Source organism: Scyliorhinus torazame, chromosome 20 (assembly GCF_047496885.1).
Source record: "Scyliorhinus torazame isolate Kashiwa2021f chromosome 20, sScyTor2.1, whole genome shotgun sequence".
Classification (NCBI taxonomy): Eukaryota; Metazoa; Chordata; class Chondrichthyes; order Carcharhiniformes; family Scyliorhinidae; genus Scyliorhinus; species Scyliorhinus torazame.
The window spans coordinates 9,063,997-9,087,422 of NC_092726.1; the positions used below are offsets into that span (position 1 = coordinate 9,063,997).

At 48.3% G+C, this 23,426-nt stretch overlaps 1 protein-coding gene across 2 annotated transcripts in view; it reads right to left on the minus strand.

Moving 5' to 3' along the window:
* The window catches only part of LOC140396857 (NFU1 iron-sulfur cluster scaffold homolog, mitochondrial-like), a 32,632-nt gene extending 16,817 nt beyond the window's left edge, over positions 1 to 15,815 (minus strand). Inside the window, exons 1-4 of one of the 2 annotated variants that reach the window (XM_072485642.1) lie at positions 15,547 to 15,815; positions 13,380 to 13,489; positions 5,740 to 5,875; positions 2,174 to 2,240 (exon numbers count right to left, since the gene is read on the minus strand). In XM_072485642.1, the coding sequence (XP_072341743.1) occupies positions 2,174 to 2,240; positions 5,740 to 5,875; positions 13,380 to 13,489; positions 15,547 to 15,590 (357 nt within the window). In that variant the 5' untranslated portion in view covers positions 15,591 to 15,815. Of the gene's footprint in view, positions 1 to 2,173; positions 2,241 to 5,734; positions 5,876 to 13,379; positions 13,490 to 15,546 lie in introns of both variants that reach the window. The other variant, XM_072485643.1, reaches the window with a different exon arrangement.
* Positions 15,816 to 23,426: the final 7,611 nt, after the last annotated feature.

A 23,426-nucleotide genomic window follows, 5' to 3' on the forward strand; every position in this document is an offset into this window, starting at 1 on the left:
TTTTTGGACACTAAGGGCAATTTATCATGGCCAATCTACCGAACCTGCACGTCTTTGGACTGTGGGAGGAAACCGGAGCACCCGGAGGAAACCCACGCACACACGGCGGGAACGTGCAGACTCCGCACAGACGGTGACCCAGCGAGGAGTCGAACCTGGGACCCTGGCAGTGCTAACCACTGTGCTACCGTGATGCCCCAACGTTGGATTGAGTAACTCAGAGGAAGCCATCAACAGAATATTCCATCTCTGCTGGAAGCCTGCCCGATCCTGGCAGGGCCAGCTTTACCCGACGAGAAACACAGGGTTCCTCCCACTGTCTGACGACTATGATTGTGAAGGGTGAGGGGGCTCACGCACACCTCGCAGACGTGATCTCTCTCCTCCCTATTATTCCTGTTCTGCTGGCGCAGATCACTTCGCAGGTAACCCTCTTCCAGGCCTCAACTTGGTAACCAACCCCTGCTGTGCGGCACGGAAGCACAGTGGTTAGCACTGTTGCCTCACAGTGCCAGGGACCCGGGTTCGATTCCCGGCTTGGGTCACTGTCTGTGCGGAGTCTGCACGCTCTCCCCATGTCTGCGTGGGTTTCATCCGGGTGCTCCGGTTTCCTCCCACAGTCCTGGAAGACGTGCTAGTTGGGTGAATTGGACATTCTGAATTCTCCCTCTGTACCCAAACAAGCGCCGGAGTGTGGCGACTCGGGGCTTTTCACAGTAACTTCACTGCAGTGTTAATGTAAGCCTGCTTGTGACACTAATAAAGATGATTATTATTATTACAGTCGAGCAGCGATGCCTGTCACTCAGCCAGCTGCCACTCCTCCGTCGCACATGGAGAGCAAATATCGAGAGTGACGATAAGCAGCTCTTGTTGGTCAGTGGTTTCACAGGAGGTTTGACGTTGGTCGAATCTGATAACTGCTATTGGGCTGGGAGATGATGGCTAAATATTCGCAGTGCATGTCCAGGCCTAATCAGGCCGGGAAGACAATTCGACGGCTTGAGATTTTACACTATTGGATGTGCTATTTTTAATCATCTAGAATGGTTTCGGCTCAGTTAATTCATTTGGCAGGTCGGCTAATATCTATCCAGGAGGTAGAATGAGGTCTGACCAGGCCATGGAAGAGGAGTAAGCTAACCCCAGGGCCAGCGGTCCTGAAGGAACAAACACACAACAGACTTCCGAGTGGGGCAGCCGGAATAGGGATCAAGACCCTCAGGCGAAGTAGGCCATTCGGCCCATGGGGTCCGCTCTGCCATTCAATGAGATCATGACCGATTCTCACAGCGGATCGATTTCATTTTCGACTGCCTGCTACAAATCCATTCCGATGCTGGTCGGACGGCCCGTGTAGAAATACAACAACTGTTTTGCGGCAATAACCGCAATATCCTTCAGTAATGTCGCCTCACTTAATCATCCGCTGGCTCGTTCCCGAGGCTTGAGAATTTATTTATTTCACGCAGTAAAAACAGATATTTTAGGAAACGTCATCCATGACTGCACGTTTAATGCAGCGCATTTGTCGCTACCCATTATTTTGACAATTTGGAACTGGATTTGAACGGGATCTCCCCCCCCGATTCACTGACGCACTTGGGCATTTAAACTTTACTAATTGGTGAAAAAAAAAAGGGAGCAGGGATTTCCTTCGCTGACGTCTCCAATTGGATGACCAGGGGTGGGAACTGAACATCCAGGAGTATTCCGTCTTTCGGAAGGCCAGACAAAAAACATAAAGGCGGCAGAGTTGCATTGCTGGTTAAAGATTAACACAACTGTGAGGAAGGATATTTGCTCCAACAACGTGGAAGTTGTATGGGTCGAGCGGAGAAACACCAAGGGACAAAAAACGCTAGTGGGTGACCCCCAAACTGTACAGTGATGTTGGGGAGTGGCACTAAACAGGAAATTAGAGACGCATGCAATAAAGGAACATCTGTAATTATGGGTGACTTTAATCTTCACACAGATTGGGCAAATCAAATTAGGAGTTGAGGGGTTACGATCTTCCTGACCGGCAGAGGAGACTCGAGGAGCTGAGGGCCTCCTCCTGCTCCGAATTCAGGCGTCAGAACTGTGGATGGTTTCCAACTCCTCCAGTCAAATCTGCCCTTCACTCTGCTTTTGTCACGTTGGAGAGGGCGGCAGTGCAGTGTGGTCTTACCTTGGTGACGGTGATGAAGTCAGGCCCGAGGAAAACTCCTTTCACTCCGTCAATCCGGAACAGCTGTCTGCGGAGCAAAGGAACAAAACCGTTCAAAGTAAAATGGCAGCGTTGTTTCTGCCCATTGGAGGGTGGCGGTTGCCGGGGTGTCCCGTCCCCGGAGCTGTCAAAGGCCCCTCACCTTCCACCAATTCTCGCCCATCCACCACCCCCCCCCGGACCTCCTCATCCGTCCCCCCGTCCCGTCCCGTTCCCCCCCGGATCTCCTCATCCGTACTCTCACTGATGGCTTTGTTGCCAAACGCCTCCGACCCAAGCTCGCAGACTCACCCCTAAATCTCTCCACCTTCCTCATCTCCTGTCAGGCAGGCGCTCCTGAAACCCACCTCTTCCCTCTGCTCTTGGTCTCTGTTTGGTTGCAACCAGGCAAGGGAGTGGAAGCAGCCATGTTCCTTTCAGTTCTAATGTTTGAACTTATCGCAGTCTCCCTCTTTAGCTCGGTGAGGGTTTTTGTCGGTAATTTTACTGCTGTGACATTTCAATGCAAGTTGCCGTTGCTATCTTTGACGTAGCAGTAAATAGAACCTCGCACAGACCCACACCCACGAGCTGAAAGAGTGCGACCGTCGCTTTGGAGGTTATGAAGCAGCTTGGGAGCGAGAAAAGCAATCCACTCCGTCCACAATTCGGCAGGCCACCAGAACAGGCTCATTCTCACCCCTGCGTCCATCAGGCAGATCGAGTAATATCTCTGGAACCCTTGATTCTGTCACACAATCCATCTCAAAACAACTGCAGCCTGATCGCAGGCTGCCTCCAAACTGTGGGCCACCAGAAGGTTTGCTTGCAACAAGATTCCCTCACCTTTAAATGAGGCTCTTATAGAAAACAGGAGCAGGAGGAGGCCATTCGGCCCTTCGAGCCTGCTCCGCCATTCATTATGATCTTGGCTGATCATCCAACTCAATAGCACTGATCGCTGTGATACCCCACTAGTCACTGCCATTTGGAAAAAGACCCTTTAATTGCTCCTCTTCGTTTCCTGTCTGCCAACCAGTTTTCTATCCATCGCGATACATTTCCCCTAATCCCATGCGTTATAATTTTACATGCTATTATCTTACGTGGGACTTTGTCAAAAGCTTTCAGAAAGTCCAAATAAACTATATCCACTGGCACCCCGTTCTCAACTCTCATAGTTACCTCCTCGAAGAATTCCAGCAGATTTGTCAAGCATGATTTCACCTTCATAAATCCATGTTGAGTCTGTCCGATCCTGACACTGTTTTCAAAGTGCTCTCCTATAAAGTCTTGGATTCTAGTATTTTCCCCACTATCACATCAGGCTTACCTGTTTTCCCTCCTGATATCCTTTTTTAAATGGTGGAGTTATATGAACTACCCTCCAAGCTGTAGGATTGTTGCAGAGTCTATAGAATCCTGGAAGAAGACCACCAATGCATCCATTATTTCTAGAGCCACTTCCTTACGTTCTCTGGGATGTAATTATCAGGCCTCGAATTTATGACCCTTCAAACCCATCAATTTCCCCAACACCATTTCCCTACTAATATTGATTTCCTTCAGTCCCTCCCTCTCACTAAATCCTGCGTTCCCCAATATTTCTGGTATCTTACTTGTGTCCTCGTTTGTGAAGATGGAACCAAAGTATGTATTTAGTTGCTCAGCCATTTCTTTGTCCCTTCTAACAAATTCCCCAGTTTCTGACTGTAAGGAACCTACTTTTAGCGTCACCAATCCCTTTTCTCTCCACGGACTTGTCAAAACTTTTACAGACAATCTTTACGATCCCTGCAAGCTTACACTCGCACTCTGCTCAATCAATCCCTTGGTCCTGCTTTACTGAATTCTAATCAGCTCCCAATCCTCAAGTCTGTTCTTTTTCTTGGCAGATTTGTATGCTTTTTCCTTGGATCAAATCCTATTTCTAATTTAACTTTGTCAGCCACGGATTGGCCACGTTTCCCGTTTCACTTTTTGCCAGGCAGGAATAAACAATTGTTGCAGTTTCGCCCATGCGCTCCTTGAATGTTTAGATTGCCTATCCACAGTCATCCCTTTGAGTAACATTCTCGATCAATCATAGCCGACTCACGCCTCATATCACTGTAGTTTCCTTTATTAAGATTCAGGACACTAATCTCAGAATCAACTACGTCACTCTCCACCTTGACGCAAAATTCTGTTATATTATGGTCGCTCCTCCCCAAGGGGTTGCGCACAATTTGATTGTCAATGATTCCCTTCTCATTACACAATACCCAGCCTTGGATGGCCTGTTCTCACAGAGGTTCCTCGACGTATTGGTCCAGAAAACCATGTCCGATACCCTCCAGAAATTCCTTCCTTCTGGTATCGTGACTAATCGTGATTTGCCCGATCCATATGCAGGTGAATGTCACCCATATTTACAGATGTCCTTTATCGCATGCGTCTCCAATTGCCTTTCTGATGCCATTCCCAACATTACCACCACTGTTTGGGGGTCGAGATTGCTCACTTACATTTTTTGCCCCTTGTTGTTTCTCAGCTCTCCCCATACAGATTCCACATTGTCGGAGCGAATATTCTTCCTCACGATTGCATTAATTTCCTCCTTAACCAGCACTGCAACCTCACCACCTTTTCTTTATTGTCTGTCCTTCCTAAATACGGAGTACTCCTGGATATTCAGTTCCCATCCGTGGTCACTCTGCGGCCATGTCTCCCCGATCCCAATTATATGAAACCCGTTTACATCTATTTGTGCAATCACTTCAACCGCTTTATTGGGAATGCTCCACGCGTTAAGGCACAAAATCTTTAGGCTCGTCTTTTTAACATGACCTGTCCTGCTCGCAAAATTTTCCACTCTGGCCCTGTTTGAATCTGACCCTTCGTTTCTCTGCCTATCACTTATTCCCCTTTCTGTCTTTTGTTTTTGTCCTCGATTCCCCCTCCTCGGACTCCTTGCATTGGTTCTCATCCTCCTGCCTTTTCAGTTTTAGCCACTCCAGCAAATACTGCCCCCCCCCCCCCCCAGGTGTAACCCGTCCTGTTTGAACCAGTCCTGTAATTGAAGGTGGTCACGGTCGACCTTCTATCTTCAAATAATTTCCCGTTGAATCTTAGTGACGCCAGTCTTTAAGAGTTGAAGAAACAGGAGGAGGAGTAAATCAAACTCCTCGATATGTTCCATGGATCATGGCTGATCTTCTAACTTAACTGAATAGGGAGATTGCTCTCTCCCTATTCCTCATTGTCCAAATGTCTCCCAATCTCAGCCTTGAACATAAGCAACATCTGAGCTCCCATAACCCTCTGGGGTGGAAATTCACCCTCTGAGTGACTCTTCTCATCTCAGACCTCAATGGCAAGTCCAGTGTCTTTATCGTACGACGATGGCCCTGGATTTTACACTCTCCTGACCGGGTTCCGTGGGATTTTCTAATCCAGCAATGCTCAGGCCCCGGCAGGATATTCAATTCTGAGATTGACAGATTTCCCTGCACTTGGCTTCCATTTCCTCCCAAACCAGGACCAATGGGAATGGTGACATACTGTACCGGGCCAAAGGTGAACAGAAGGCACTCCGAGGTGCGGAGAAATCCATTGTTCCCGATTCCAACACTGGACAGCCGGGGATAAACTTCAAGCTGTTCGGGTTTGGTGTGTCCTGGGTCTGGATAAACATACTTCTCGCTGGAAAACAAAAGGCAACAAGACAATGGGTTAACACCAGGGTTGACTTACCCTCTCGGAATGATGACGTTGTCTCGCCCCAGAGGGCGGCAAGACATTGGGCGGGATTGACAGGAAGCACTGCTGCCTGAGGTGCTCTGTTTCGGCCCAGTCTAATCCTGCATCGAGCTTGTTTTCCACAGAATTTGGGAGACCCAAGCTGTACATGTAACACAGGATTCATCCCCTCCTTTAGCTACCCTGCCCTGAGAGGGTGTTGGCAACCAGGCACGTATATTTGATTGGCCCATCACTGTGCTTGGCAAAGTAATCTGCCATTGCATTCGAGAGCTGACCAGGAAAGTCTCCTGTTAGGCACATTGATTGGGCCGATAGTCAATCTGTCTGGCCATCACGTCCTGGGTGGGACTTGAACGGAGAGCGTCTGGCCCAGAGGTGAGAGTGCCCCATGCACACAAATAGACACACACTGTCCCATGAGACCACACCTCCCCCCAAACTAGGGGCTTTTCACAGTAACTTCATTGCAGTGTTAATGTAAGCCTACTTGTGACAATAGTTCAGATTGTGATCATTATTTGCAAAGCACCACAGGGCAGCCTCCTGAACTACTCTGACGCCCCACCTGGTGGCCGGTGACAGAACAGCAGCACCTGACAGACAATAAAGGAAGTGCCTGCCAAAAATGAGGAAATCGGCACATGCTTGGGACAAATAGGACACCTACTTCATCACGTCAGTGCCTTGGGAATCGTCCAAACTTTATTCCCAATTGTCGTCACTTCACAGCAGTGCCTTATATGTTTATGAGGTGGCGATGCCGGCGTTGGACTGGGGGTGAGCACAGTAAGAAGTCTTACAACATCAGGTTAAAGTCCAACAGGTTTGTTTCGATGTCACTAGCTTTCGGAGCGCTGCTCCTTCCTCAGGTGAATGAAGAGGTATGTTCCAGAAACATATATATAGACAAATTCAAAGATGCCAGACAATGCTTGGAATGCGACCATTAGCAGGTGATTAAATCTTTACAGATCCAGAGATGGGGTAACCCCAGGTTAAAGAGGTGTGAATTGTACCAAGCCAGGACAGTTGGTAGGATTTGGCAGGCCAGATGGTGGGGGATGAATGTAATGCGACATGAATCCCAGGTCCCGGTTGAGGCCGCACTCATGTGTGCGGAACTTGGCTATAAGTTTCTGCTCGGCGATTCTGCGCTGTCGCGGGTCCTGAAGGCCGCCTTGGAGAATGCTTACCCGGAGATCAGAGGCTGAATGCCCTCGACTGCTGAAGTGTTCCCCGACTGGAAGGGAACATTCCCTTCATTGTTCAGATGAAGAAATTCACTTGTGTTCGTAAATGCACGGGATGGGTAATCTGCCCGTCAACATTCCTTCCTCCAGGTGCCATCGGTGCAAACGCCTGTCAGTGGTGGCCACCATCGATGATTACAACGCCGGAAGTGGATGTTTGCTCCATAACCTCGGCTCAGTTGGCCAAAAGAGTGTGTGCTGTACTTTCCAGGGCTGGAGAAAGAACAAGTAGACTTGGGCAGGAGAAGACAAACCCAGGGGAAGGCGGCCTATCAACAGTGGACCAGAAGCAGCACTTCCCCCACATGAACATCAAGTCAAGCCTGATAAACACCCACAGCAACAAGACTCAGGGAAAATAAATTCTTCCTGTGGGTGAGCAAGACCTGCATGGAGTGGGGGCTGCCAGGTTTGACACTGCAGGAGTGGGGGTCAAGCACTGGTCTCGTTTCAGGTGTGTGGCGGCACAGTGGCTAGCACGGCTGCCTCCCCGTGCCGGGAACCCGGGTCCAATTCCGGCCTCGGGTGACTGTCGGTGGGGTGTTTGCACATTCTCTCCGTGTCTGCGTGGGTTTCCTCCGGGTGCTCCACAGTCCAAAGTTGTGCAGGTTAGGTGGGGTTAGGAGGATAGGGCGGGGGGAGTGGGTCTCGGTCGAGTGTTTTCAGAGGGTCAGTGCAGACTTGACGGGCCGAATGGCCTTGCATGGATTGTATGGTATGGTGGTATGAAAAGATATGGAGGAGAAAAATGAAAAATGAAATGAAAATCGCTTATTGTCACAAGTAGGCTTCAAATGAAGTTACTGTGAAAACCCCTCGTCGCCACATTCCGGCGCCTGTTCGGGGAGGCTGGGACGGGAAGATGCAAGATGCCTGGCACTGCTTTTTTGTCCGTGTTTTAACAAGATCGGATTGTTGTTACACAGATTGTTTGAAGGGATATGTCTGATAAAGTCTGTTTCTAAATGTAACAAACTGAAGCAAGAATTATAATTGATTAAATAATGAATTCCTCTTTTTGCTGACTCAGGGAATCACTCCAAGGCTATGATACAAACCCAAGGTTAAAACAGCGCCTCTCAATCAGCCGTCTTGAGAATATTCTGTTCAACAATTCTTGGAACACGTGTATTTTTTAGACAACCCCGAATACACTCGCCCATGTCTTGCTGACAGATTGCACGGCAGGTATAAACTGCATTGAAGAAATTTGCTCGGTCAACGCATCCACTCCCTCTTTCTAATTTACTCTGACCTCAATTGTCTAACACCTGATTCAGCGCAGCCTGAGTTAGGAAAGGCGACAAAGAATTTCACCTCCAACCAATTCAGGTCAGAGAAGGAACTGAGAGAGATTAAACACAGGTTACCACGCGAGAAAGAGGATGCAGCCATCGGGTTCTTTCAAAAGAAATTGCCCCGCAGCTCCAAATGATGGGAATTCACCTCCCTTGTCCCACACATTTGTGTCTGTTGAAAGCAATGGTGACTGGCAATACTGTGGGCAGCAGCTTGAGAGCAATGCAGTGGCTGATGACTGCAGAACTGAAGCAACGTTATCTCAGGCTCATGATCAGAGGGATGATTCAGCGCCTCACCAACTGAGCATAGTAATTAAGCTGCTTCAAGCCAATCAGGTCGCATCGCCCATGGGGCTGCCAGGTATAATTAACACTCAGAGATTATGCGTCATGCCAGTGTGCAAACTATCTGGAGGCTCCTCCGCCCGGTGTCCCCTCTGACAGAGCCTTCCGCCCGTCACCCTCTAAATCCCTCGTTCTCAACACCCCGTCCAAATCCGTTTCCAAATTATACGTCTGGTGTTCTATTGCATCCAGCACCCCCCCCCCCCATTTCTCTGCAATCTCTCCAGCCCCAAACTTGTCACCTTCAGTCGCCTGGACTTCACTTCTGGAATGTGGTCTCTAAACCTCTCCTTTTCTCTCTCCCTCTCTCTCCTCAAAGACGGCAGTAAAACCTCCCAATCTGACCATGCTTTTGTTCATCCCACACAACATCTCCATCTGGATAACTGTCAATTTTGCTTTATTTTGCACCCAGGAACATATTTTCTTATTCATTCACGGGATGTGTGTGTCGCTGGTTAGGTCAACATTTATTGTCCATCCCCAATTGCCCCCTGAGAAGGTGGTGGTGAGCTGCCTTCTGTAACCGCTGCGGTCCCTGTGGTGTAGGCACACCCACTGTGCTGTTAGGGAGGGAGTTCCGGGATTTTGACTCAGAGACAGTGAAGGGACGGCCAATGTATTTTCAAGTCAGGATGGTGTGTGACTTGGGAGGGCAACTTGGGGTTCCCAGGTATCTGCTGCCCTTGTCCTTGTAGCTGTTATGGGTGTGGAAGATGCGAACAAAGGAGCCTTGGTGAGTTTGTGCAGTGCATCTTATAGAGAGTACATACGGCTGCCACTGTGCATCGGTGGTGGAGTGAGTAGATGTTTAAGGTGGTGGATGGGGTGACTGGATGGTGTTGAGCTTATTCTTGAGTGTTGTTAGAGCTGCGCTCATCCAGGCAAGTGGAGAGTATTCCATCATACTCCGGACTTGTGCCTTGTAGATGGTGGACAGGCTTTCGGGGGGGGTCAGGAGGTGAGTTATTCATCAGAGGATTCCGAGCACCTGACCTGTTCTTGTAGCCACCGTATTTACGTGGCTAGTCCAGTTCAGTTTCTGCTCAATGGTCAACTCAGGATGGTGATAACGGAAGATTCAGTGATGGTAATGCCATTGAATGTCAAGATGAAATGGTTAGATTCTCTCTTGTAGGAGAGTGTCATTGCCCGACGCTTGTGCGCCATGAATGTAACTTGCCACTTGTGAAGCTCAAGCCCAGGTGTGTGTGCACACTTTCCGTGCACTTGAATTTGGTATTCAATGAATCAGTTCCGAAAGATGTAACAAGCTTAGACTCTCTGAATGAATACAACTGTGAGGTACAACATGATCGATACAACAAAACTTAGCAGAACTTGAGACAGTCAGAGGTGAGCGGAATGACCATCTCTAAGAAGGTTCTGGAGAAACTGAAAGGTCTGAAGGTGGATAAATCACCCGGACCGTTCTGAAAGGGGTCGCTGAGGAGATTGTGGAGGCATTGGTGATGATCTTTCAGGAATCATTGGAGTCAGGGAGGATCCCAGAGGACTGGAAAATGGCTAATGTAACACCACTGTTTAAGAAGGGAGGCAGAAGGCAGGAAATTATAGGCCTGTTCGCCTGACTTCAGTCGGTAAGATCTTCGAGTCCATTGTTAAAGATGAGATTGTGGAGTACTTGGAAATGCACGGTAAAATAGGACTGATCAGCACTTTGTCAAAGGGAGGTCAGGTCTGACAAATTTGTTAGAATTTGCAGAGGTAACCAGGAAATTAGACAAAGGAGAACCAGCGGACGTGATCTATTTGGATTTCCAGAAGGCATTTGACATTCGCAACTGAGCCCTTTGCAAGCAGCCACACGTATGTGCATGTCTGAAGCTGTAGCCAGTGGCAACTAATCAGCAGCTGGAAGTGTGGCTGAATTCTGCCCCCGCATCCCCTCCACTTCATCCGACCCGCAGGTCACTGGGGCTAACTACGATAGCTGATTCACCACCGGTCAACAACTTTCCTGGGTTTCAGGGCTCAACGCTGTGTGGGAGGATGTATCAAGTCACTGAGAATTACTTTAAACCAAAACATATCAATGTAACAGTCTGGTTCAGCAAGAGTCGACGGTGCCTGCACAAACTGAGAACGGATCCGACTGGCAATAAAGAGAATCAGCAGAGGGCTGGGGGGGCTGGGTCTTGGGGCATGTTGAAGGCTGAGGTAGGGCGGGGAGAGGAGAAGGCTGGAAAGTGTAGTTGAGGATCAGAATTTCATATTAGTCATGATTTGATAGAATGGCAGAGAGACTCGGTGGGTTGAATGGCCTACTTCTGCCCCTCTGTCTTAAGGTCATCAAATGTGTTTGCGAGAACTTTGACTCAATCTTGAGCTGGTGCTGGGAACGCTAGCATTGTGGTTACCTTGCTGGGATCCAGAGGCCTGGGTGAATTATGCAGGAGACACGAGTTCAAATCCCACTGCAGAAACTGCGGATTTTAAATTTGGTTCATGAAATCAATCTGGGATTAGAGAGCTGGTATCAATGTTGGTGACATTGAGATGCCTGAAGGTGATTAAAAACCCATCTGGTTCACTCACATCCTTCGGGGAAGAAAATAGAATGATAGTACTTTACAGCACAGAAAGAGGCCATTGGGCCCATCATCTCGGCACTGGCTCCCGGGAGAGCGATCGAGCTAGTCCCATTCCCCAGCCCTATCTCCGCAGCCCTCTAGATTTATCACTTACACACATGTATCCAGCTCTCTTTTGAAACCGCCTCTGGAATCCGTCTCCACCACTCTCCCAGGCAGCGCATTCCAAACCTCAACAACTCTTGGAGTAAAGAAGTTTCTCCTCATCTCACTCCGAGCTCTCTTGCTGACCATCTTGAAATTGTGACCCCGAGTCACTGAGTTACCAACCGGTGGAAACAGAATATCCTTCTTTCTCCTCTTAAAATTATTCAGAATTTTGAACACCTCAATAAGGTCGCCTCTTAATCTTCTATACTCCAGGGACAACAAACCCAATTTCTCCAATCTTTCCTTGGATCTAAAATTCCCCATTCCTGGTATCATTCTAGTAAATCTCCTCTGCACTGTCTCCAGGCTGTAACATCCTTCCTTAAATAAGGTGCCCAGAACTGAACACAATACTCCAAATGTGGTCTGACCTATGATTTATAGAGGTGTAGCATCACTCCCTTGCTTTTCTACTCTTATGCATAAACCCAAGGATGCCACAATCCTTCTTAACAACTGTTTCAACTTGCCTGGCCACCTTCAGAGAATTATGCACTTGAACCCAGAGGTCCCTCTGCTCCCCTAAACCTTGTATCATTGACAAGTTGGCCACCTGACACATGAACTTCAATGCAGCAAAATGTGAGGTAATGCATTTTGGTAGAAGAAAGACAGGGAGACAATACCGGCTCAATGTCCCTCTGCAGTCACTCAGCATCTTCCTCACAATTCACTATTCTCTCCAGCTGAGTATCATCTGTAGATTTAGAGATCTCGCCCTCAACGCCCTCTTCTAAACTATTTATATAAATCGGAAAAAAGCAAGGGTCCCAAACGCCCTGGGGAACACCGCTTTCAAATACTCATCTCCAGTCTGAGAAATGCCCATCTGTACCTACCCTCGGTTTCCAATCTCTTAGCCAACTTCTAATCCATGCTGCCAAGGACCCATCATCCCAAACATTTTTCATTTGCGAAACAAGCTGCCATGTGTCATCATATCAAATGCTTTCTGAAAGTCCAAATTTCCAACATCCACAGCACAGCCCTCATCCACTGCCTGTGTCACCTCACCAAAGAACTCAATTAAATTTGTCAGACATGACCTGCCCTTGGCCATGTTGACGAGTATTAACTTATTATTCTCTGAAGTATATATTTATCTTATCCCTTATTATGGCCTCCATCAGTTTTCCCTCCATTGATGTCAAGCTGAGAGGTCTGTAGTTTCGTGGGTTATCCTTCGCCCCTTTCTTAAACAATGGCATTTGCAATCCTCCAGTCCCATGGGACTAATCCGGTGTATAGAGGGGCCTGGTAAATTTCTGTCATCGGCTCTGCAATTTGCTTCCTTACCTCTCTCAGCAATCAAGGATGCATCGCATCTGGGCCTGGCGACTTCTCTACCTGGAGTGCTGCCAGCCTTTTTAACACCCATTCTTTATCTGTCACTATTTTGCTCAGTTACTCAACACCCACATTTTCAACTAGGCCGTTGTCACCAGCTTCTAATTTGGTAAAGACAGAAGCAAAGTGCTCATTTAGTACCACTGCTATGCCCTCTGCTTCAGTGAGCAGGTTACCCTGCTTGTCCCTCATGCCATCCTAACCTGGCCTACATTTGATTCCAGACCAATAGTAATGGCGTTGACTCCTCTCACCCCTCACCCCCATATCAAATCGCAACAGAACAGTTACGGACTGTGGTTCGGAAAGGCGGCTCACCATCACGTCTCAAGGGCCATTAGGGGTGGGCAACAGCTGCTGTCCTTACCAAAGATGCTTGCTCGCATCCCATGGCTGATTGGGGGGAAAAAAAAGGTTGATATTTTGAATAGCTTACAGGGAACGCAGAATGCTGGTGATGGTCTCAGAGTCTTCTGATATCCCGGGCCATTCCCACTCCATCTCCGTGTGCAGGACAAGCATTTCACCAACCGGCCTGTGGGTTTTCTATAAAAAGAGGAATTAAATCAGCAATGAAGTTCAGCTCGGTCAAAGGAGGGAGGAGAGACATTGCAGGGCTCTGCTATAAAAATAAACATGTTCCCCATCAGATTCAAGTTGCTAGTTTTAGAACAGGCGTTAATATTGCAATTTTATTTCCAACTCAAATGTTGCCAATGCAGAAAACAGTCAATCCATCTGTCGCCCCCGGGCTGCATGTATCTCTGGAAACGCATCTTTTCACTAACAAACACGATAACAAGTCAGGAGGTTTGCTTTGTTCTTTGTTTGCGTGCAGTACAAACATAGGCAGGAGTCTCTTGTAGCAAATGGCCTGTTTCTCAGCTGCAAACGCAATGAGCGTCCACCCAAGACCAACACAAACAAACTGAAGTGCAATTACAAGCTGTTTGTTGCTCCAAGTGAATTACAATATCCTTCCACTCTTATTGCAGCCGAAGAATTGCCCGTAACAACTCCTCTCTCTCACTTCCAGACCGTGACCCTCTGGTGTTCCCAAGGATCTTCCTTGACCCCCCTCTTATTTATCACCCACACGCTGCCCCTCGGCCGCTGAATGTATTTGAAATCGACCAATGTCCCTGCTCGGCAGGCACCAACTCCACCTCCCTCCCTGGCGACTGACGGAGGCTGAACCAACCTAATCACGACTTGCTTGGTTCAGAAATAAGCTTTCCACCACACATCCGCAACATCACTAACACAGTTTATTCCATCGACTCGGCTTCTGTCTCAGCTCTTCCACTGTTGAAACCCTCACATTTGCCTTTTTTTTTTAAACCTCCAGGCTTGACTGCTCCAACACACTCCCACCCGGTCTCCCACATTCTGGCCACCGGAGGCTTGAGGTCATCTTGCCCGTATTTTGATGAAATCTGTGCACCAAATCACGTTCACTCATCACGCTTGTGCTCGCTGACCAGATTGGTTCCTGGTTGAACAATGCCTTGACTTTAAAAATCCTCATTTTAAAATCCCTCTCCGGCTTCTCCGGCTTCCCCCCTCTCCACATCTCTGTCATCTCCTCCAGCCCCAAACCCGCTGCAATTTCTGCCATCCTCCAATTTTGGCCTCCTGAGTGTCCCTAATTTTAAACACTCCCGCCAGTGGTAGCAATGCCGAGGTCCTCGGCAAGAATTTCTTCCGTAAATCACTTCATCTCTCTCCTCCTTTACGACCCGACTTCTCAGCTGCCTCTTTGGGCAGACCTCCGGTTCTACTGCCAGAATCTCCTGACCCGGCGGACTCTCTAATTTTGCTCTAAAATGCTGTTGTCAAAGAATTTCCTTTTTTAAAAACTTGCTCTATCACGGGATTTTAAAAAAATTCCTTCACGGGACGTGGCCGTCGCAGGCTGTGCCGGCATTTATTGACCATCCCTAATTGCTCTTGAGGGGGCCAATTAAGAGTCAAATACATTGCTGTGGGTCTGGAGTCACATGCGGGCCAGACCAGGTAAGGAAGGCAGATTTCCTTCTCTAAAGGACTTGAGTGAACCAGAATTTTACGACAATGGTCATTGTTCCGCTTTCAATTTTTATTGAATTCAAATTTCACCATCTGCAGTGGCGGGCGTTTGTTGCCCATCCCGGATTGTCGTCGAGCAGGTGGTGTGGAGGGGTGGGGGAGCCGCCACAGTCCACGTGCCACGCCGGAGGGATTTTGACCCAGCGGCAGTGATGGAACGGCTGACCTGTCCGCAGGTCGGGGGATGGCGTGCGGAGGATGGCAAGGCGGCGGTGTTCACACCTACCTGCTGCCCTCGCCCCTTTCAGGCGGTGGAGACTGGGGGTCCGACAGGTGCTGCCGGCGGAGCCCGCCCATGTCGTTGCCACCTGAGGGACACCACAATGCTGGAGCCACCTGGTCTCCCAGGACACAATGTCACTGCTCAGCAGGCCTGTGGAATGACCCTGGAGGAGACGAGGGACGGGACATTTGCACACTTCCTGAGTTCATTCAGACGAGTTGAAGAAGGGGCCGACCACCAGCAGCGTTGGAGGAGGGCTCACCGCTCACCTGGGCCACCAGCCCAGACTCACCTTGAAGCCAGGATCAGATACAGGCCCAACTTCACCGCCGCCATCTTTGATCAAGTCAACCTCCAGAACCCCAGTCCTCACGCCGTCTATCCCACCCGCCCGACCTAATTGCCCCCCACCAATCGGCGTCCCCTTTACTTTTTTTTCCTCCCTTTTACTCCTCCCGGGAAGCCTTTGATTTCCAAATCGAAGTCTGCGGCGATAAGAATAAAGAACATTCTTCTCGCGCGTGCGCGCGGGCTTTGCGGCAGACGGCCCGGACACTGCTGGAGATAGAGCGGTTTCCCTGGGCGTGGCCACGGCCGGAAGGACCCCAGTGGTGGGGGGAGGGGAAACTAGCTGCACACTCCCTGCAGCAGAACAGCTCCATACTGTGGCTGTTGCACATCTCACACACCAGCAGAGATCGAGGGGGGCGGTGCAATGATTCAGCTCAGCAGAACTGGAATTTATTTATTTATTATGTTAAATTAAGAGTACCCAATTATTTTTTTCCAATTAAGGGGCAATTCTGTGTGGTCAATCCACCTACCCTGCACATCTTTGGGTTGTGGGGGTGAAACCCACGCAGACGAGGAGAATGTTCAAACTCCACACGAACAGTGACCCAGAGCCGGGATCGAACCTGAGACCTCGGCGCCGTGATAGTGCTACGCCACCGTGCTGCCCAGAATTGGAATTTATATATTATATTCCAATTCTCATTATTTGTAGTGATTATATATCGTACAAAAACAGGTTTCAAGCAAGTACAGAGGTCGGAGGAAAAGAAAATGGATCATCCGGGACAGGGCATTTTCACAGAGCAGATAGAAACTTTTGTTGTTCCAGTTCGACTCACATTTCCCCCACCCTACCTCTGCCTCACCTCCTTATCCAGTGACGGTATCTCATTCTTAGGCTTCATTTCAAATTCATACCCAAGGACCATCTCTGATTCTTCCCCACCTTGACACCTGCGCCTCCCATTTCCAGATGTGGACTGCCAACCGGTGTCTGCCGCTAAACCTCACAAGATGGCACTTCTTCCATTCCTCTCCCCGGAAAGACTCTATTTCATTCGCCAAGTTTGAGTTGCATGGTCCTCTGATGCCCCTTTCCACTGCAGTACTGCTGTCTTCCTTTGCAAGTATTCCCTTCCACAGCAGCTGATAGCACCCTTAACTGTATCCATCACAATTTCAGCACTCTGCTCTCACCTTTCAGCTGACAAGGAGCATTCTCCACCATTTCTGCCACCTCCGGCATGATGTCAACATCAAACACGTTTCCTGATCCCCGTCCCCTCACTGGCATTCCAAAGGGACTGTTCCCTCCATGACATCTTGTTCGATTTCTCAATCACTTCCAACAATCCATTTTGTCATCTTATTTTCATATTGGCACAAGAACTACTAAAGAACAATAGTATCTACAAGCTGCACTGCAGGATCTCAAGATTCCTTCAACAGCACCTTCCAAACCAGTGCCTCTGCACCAGGAAGGACAAGGGGAGCAGACACATGAGAACCTCCAAGCCACACACCATCCTGACTTGGAAATATCACGGTTCCTACAGTATCTCTGGGTCAAACTCCTGGAACTCCCTTCCAAACAGCACTGTGGGTGTTTCTGCAACACATGGGCTCAAGATGTTCAAGAAGGCAGCCCTAGCCAGTGTCCCCCACATCTCATGAATGGAAGTTCAACATTGAGGATACCCTACATAGTGTTGTGTGGCATTAGCATCATGCTGAATGGGATAGATTCATTACAGATCTCGCAACTCAGGACTGGACATCCATGAGATGCTGTGGGCTATCAGCAGAATTGGATACTGTAAAGGCTATGGGCCCTGACAATATTCTGGCAATAGTATTGAAGATTTGTCCTCCAGAACTTGCTGCGCCCTTAGCCAAGCTGTTTCAGCACAGTTACAACACTGGCATCTGGCCAGCAATGTGGAAAATTGCCCAGGTAAGACCTGTACAGAAAAAGCAGGACAAATCTAATCCAGCCAATGATCACCCTGTCATTCTACTCCAAGTCATCAGTAAAGTGAAGGAAGGGATCCTCAATAGTGTTATCTGGCGGCACTTACTTTGCAATAACCTGGTCACTAACGTTCAGTTTGGGTTACACCAGGGTCACAACACCTGGCCTCATTATAGCCTTGGTTCAAACATGGACAAACGAGCTGAATGCCAGACGTTGATGTTAGAGTGGCCGCCCTTGATATCAACGCAACATTTGGTCATGTATGGCATCAAGGAGCCCCAGCAAAACTGGAGTCAATGGGAATCAGGGGGAAACTCTCCACTGCTTGGAGTCATACCTGGCACAAAGGAAGATGGTTGTGGCCAACCATCTCAGTCCCTGGGCATCTCTTCAGGAGTTCCTGAGGGTAGTATCCGAGGCAGAACCATCTTCAGACGCTTTATCAATAACCTCCCTTCCATCATGTCAGACGTGAGGATGTTCGCTGATGATTGCACAATGTTCAGCACCATTCATGACTCCTCAGACACTGAAGCAGTCCACATCCAAATGCAGCAAGACCTGGACAATATCCAGGCTTGGGCTGACAAGTAGCAACTAATATTCGTGCCACACAAGTGTGAGGCAACGGCCATTTCCAATAAAAGAGAATCAAACAATTGCCTCTTGACATTCAATGGTATTACTATCACTGAGTCCCCCACCATCAACATCCTGGGGATTACCATTGACCGGAAACTGAACTAGCCATATAAATACTGTGGCTACAAGAACAGGTTAGATGCTCGGAATCTTGCAGTGAGCATCTGAAAATGAAAATTGCTTATTGTCACAAGTAGGCTTCAATGAAGTTACTTGAAAAGCCCCTAGTCACCACATTCCGGCACCTGCTCGGGGAGGCTGGTACGGGAATTGAACCATGCTGCTGGCTGGCCTGCCTTGGTCTGCTTTAAAAGCCAGCGATTTAGCCCAGTGTGCTAAACCAGCCCCTAACTCACCTCCAGACTCCCCAAAGCCTGCCCATCACTGACAAGGCACAAGTCAGGAATGTGATGGAATACTGTCCACTTGCCTGGATGAATGCAGCTCCAACAACATTCAAGAAGCTCAACAACATCCGGGACAAAGCAGCCCGCTTGCGGCATCCCTTCCACAAACATTCACTTCCTCCAACATCGCACACAGTGGCAGCAGTGTGTACCATCTACAAGATGTACTGCAGGATGGCATTTTGCCCCCCTTGTGCAAGGGTCAAGGATGTCTCGGAGCGGCTATTTCTGGAGGGGGAGGATGAACAGCCAGCTGTCATGGTGCATACAGGCATCAACGCTATAGGTAAAAAACGTGATGAGGTCCTACAAGCTGAATTTACGGAGTTAGGAGTTAAACTAAAAAGTAGGACCTCAAAGGTAGTAATCTTAGGATTGGTACCATTGCCATGAGCTAGTCAGAGTAGGAATGTCAGGACAGATAGGGTGAATGCGTGGCTCGTGAGATGGTGCAAGAGGGAGGGATTCAAATTCCTCGGGCATTGTTACCGGTTCTGGGGGAGGGGGCCAGTACAAACTGGACGGTCTGCACCTGGGCAGAACAGGAACCAATGTCCGGGGGACCGGGGGTGTGTGTGTGATTGCTAGTGCTGTTGGGGAGGGTTTAAACTAATGTGGTAGGGGGAAGGGAACCGATGCAGCAAGTCAGACAGGAGTAAAGTGGGGACAGAAACAAAAGGCAGTGAGGGGAAAAGTGAAAGGCAGAGAAACCAAAGTCAAAAAACAAAAAGGGCCATAGTACAGAGACCGTTGAGAACTAAGTGAATGGGTCCAGGAAAGCTTAGAGAAATAAAAATGGGCATTGTACAAAACATGACCGGTCGGATGGTCTGAGAAAGCAGGGCAGAGAGCAAAAGAAGTCTCGATTAAATTGCATTTATTTCAATGCAAGAGGTCTGACAGGTAAGGCAGATGAACTCAGGGCATGGATTGGTACTTGGGGCTGGGATATCATAGCTATTACTGAAACATGGCTAAGGGAGGGACAGGACTGGGAGATCAATGTTCAAGGGTACAGACACGATAGGAAAGATAAAACAAGAGCGAAGAGAGATGGGGGAGTTGCATTTTTGTTTAGTGAGAATATCACAGCAGTACTGAGAGGGGCATATCCGTGGGTTCTTCCACTGAGTCTCTATGGGTTGAACTGATAAATAAGAAGGGTGAGATCATTTTGATCGGCTTGTACGAGAGGCCCCCCCAAATCGTCAGTGGGAAATTGAGGAGCAAATATGTGAGATTACAAATAGCTAAAAAAAAAAAAATAGGGTGGTAATAGCTGGGATGTTAACCTTTCATAGAATTTACAGTGCAGGAGGTCATTCGGCCCATCGAGTCTGCACCGGCCCTTGGAAAGAGCACCCCACACCTCCACCCTATCCCAGTCCAGCAACCCCACCCAACCTTTTGGACACTAAGGGCAATTTATCATGGCCATTCCACCTAATCTGCACATCTTTGGACTGTGGGAGGAAACCCACAGACACGGGGAGAACGTGCAGACTCCAGTTACCCAAGCCGAGAATCGAACCTGGGACCCTGGAGCTGTGACGTGACAGTGCTAACCACTGTGCTGGCCCACGGTGGAGATGTGTGTGTGAAGTTGGATCAAAGAAATAAAGGTGTTTTTGGAGAAGCATAACTCTTGACTCCTTTACACGAACCCGGAAGCTTAAACAAAGGTGAACCCTTCCGCCGACCCCCGCAAAACAAACTTGACCTTCTACAACCACAGGAATTCTAGCCAGGTCATTTACCTATACCCCCTGCTTCGGCAGCTCCGAGTCCCGCCAATGCAACAAAATCTGTCTGCAGGCTATCAGGCAGGCAAAGGCCAACGCATCGGCCTCTCTCCACCTGGACTTCCGGATCTTCCAACATAACAAATATTGACACCTCTGGACTCGGGGCTACCCCCACACCTAGAACCTTTCCAACATTGACTGGGACAGACATAGCACCAGGGGTTTGGATGAAGAGAAATATGTTCATTGTATTCAGGAGGAATTTCTCATTCAGTCTGTGGATTGCCCGGCTAGAGAGGGGGCAAAACCTGACCTCCTCTTGTGAAATAAGCAAGGACGGGTGACAGAAGAGTTAGTGAGGGATCACTTTGGGACCAGTGACTATAATTCCATTTTAGTTTTAAGATAGCCGTGGGGAATGCTAAATTCTAAATTGGGGCAATGCCAATTTTGATGGTATTAGGATAGGAACTTTCAAAAGTTGTTTGGGGGAGTCTGTTGCCAGGCCAAGGGACGGCTGATGAGTGGGAGGCTTTCAAAAGTGTGTTAACCAGGGTCCTCTCGGGTCCAGGGTGAGCACATTCCTTTTAGAGTGAAGGGCAAGGCTGGTAGAAGTAGGGAACCCGGGATGACTCGGGATATTGAGGCCCTGGTCAAAAAGAAAAAGGAGGCATATGACATGCATAGGCAGCTGACATCAAGTGGATCCCTTGAAGAGTATAGAGGTTGTCGGAGTAGAGTCAAGAGAAAGATTCAGAGGGCAAAAAGAGGACATGAGATTGCTTTGGTAGATAAGGCAAAGGACAATCCAAAGAGCTTCAACAAATACATAAAGGACAAAAGAGTAACTAGAAAGAGAAGTAGGGCCTCTGAAGGATAAAAAGGTCATCTATGTGCAGATCCACGAGAGATGGGTGAAATCCTAAAATCAATATTTCTCTTTGGTATTTACTATTGAGAAAGGCATGGATGTCAGGGAACTTGGAGAAATAAACAGTGATGTCTTCAGGAGTGTACATATTACTGAGAAGGAAGTCTTAAAGCTTATCAAGGGAGGTAAATCCCCAGGACCTGATAAAATGTATCCCAGGACGTGGTGGGATGCCAGGGAGGAAATTGCAGTCCCCTAGCAGAGATATTTGAATCATCGACAGCCACAGGTGAGGTGCCTGAAGATTGGAGGGTAGCAAATGTTGTGCCCTTGTTTAAGGGCTGCAGGTAAAAGCCTGGGAACTGCAGACCGGTGAGCCCAACGTCTGTAGCGGGTAAGTTGTTGTAAGGTATTGAGAGACAGGATCTACAGGCATTTTGAGAGGCAAGGACTGATTGGGGGCAGTCAGCATGGCTTTGCATGGAAAATCATGTCTCATGAATTTGACTGAGGTTTTTGAAGGGGCAACCAAGAAGGTAGATGAGGGCAGTACAGTCGACATTGTCTACATGGACTTTAGCAAGACATTTGACAAGGTACTGCATGGTTGGTTGTTGCCAAGGTGAAATCTCAGGGGATTCAGGGTGAGGTGTCCAATTGGATACAAAATTGGCTTGGCGACCAAAACAAAAGTGTGGTTGTTGAGGGTTGTTTTTCAAACTGGAGGCCTGTGACCAGCGGTGTGCCTCAGGGATCAGTGCTGGCCCCAACGTTATTTTATTAATGATTTGGATGATAATTTAGGCGGCATGGTTAGTAAGTTTACAGATGAAAAAAGATTGGTGGCATAGTGGATAGTGAAGATGGTTATCTCGGATTGCAACAACTAGATCAACTGGGCCAGTGGGCCGATGGATTTTAATTTAGATAAATGTGAGCTGATGCATTTTGGTAGATCGAATCGGGGCAGAACCTACTCAGTTAATGGTGTAAGGGTATTGGGAGAGTTAGAACACAGATCTCAGAATACAGGTTCGTAGCTCCTTGAGAGTGCAGTCACAAGTAGATAGGGTGGTGAAGGAGGCATTCGGCATGCTTAGTTTCATTGGTCAGAACATTGAATACAGAAGTTGGGACGTCTTGCTGAAATTGCACAAGACATTAGAAAGGCCAGACTTGGAATACTGAGTACACTTCTGGTCACCCCATTACAGAAAGGATATTATTAAACTGGAGAGTGCAGAAACGATTTACTAGGATGCTACCAGGACTTGATGGTTTGAGTTATATGGAGATGCTGGATAGACAGGGACACTTAGGGTTGGTCTTATCAAAGTATATAAAATAATGAGGGGCCTACATAAGGTAGATAGTCAACATCTTTTCCCAAAGGTAGGGAAGTCTAAAACTACAGGGCATAGATTTAAGATAAGAATTTAGGCGGCATGGTTAGTAAGTTTACAGATGAAAAAAGATTGGTGGCATAGTGGACAAAAGGGTCCAGAGGGGCAATTATTTCACACAGTGTGTGGTGAGTGTCTGGAACGAGCTGCCAGAGGCAGTGGTAGAGGCGGGTACAATTTTGTCTTTTAAAAAGCATTTAGACAGTTACATGGGCAGGGTGGTGAGAGAGGGATATGGACCAAATGCGGGCAATTGGGACTAGCTTAGTGATAGAAACTGGGTGGCATGGACAACTTGGGCCGAAGGACCAGTTTGTATGCTGTAAACTATGACTCCAGTAACTCACCAAGGCTCCTTAGGCAACACCTTCCAAGCCCACGACCACTGCCATCTAGAATGACAAGAGCAGCAGATACCTGGGAACCCCACCACCTGGAGGTTCCCCTCCAATTCACTCAACATCCTGACCTGGAAATATATCGGCCGTTCCTTCACTGTCGCTGGGGCAACATCCTGGAACTCCCTGCCTAACAGCACTGTGGGTGTACGTACACCACACGGACGACAGAGATTCAAGAAGGCAGCTCAACACCACCTTCTGAAGGGCAACTCGGGATGGGGAATAAATGCGGGCCCAGCCAGCCAAGTCCACATCCGGGAAAATGAATAAAACAACCTCTGATTTTGAGGCCACGTTGATATCAAATGAGCCAAGCTGCCGACCATCAAAATAAGCAAATATATTTACGCAAGAATGAATGATGGACTGCGCGTTCTCTGACCATACTGAAAGGGAACAATTTTCCACTTCATTTGTAAGTAAAGCACCACACA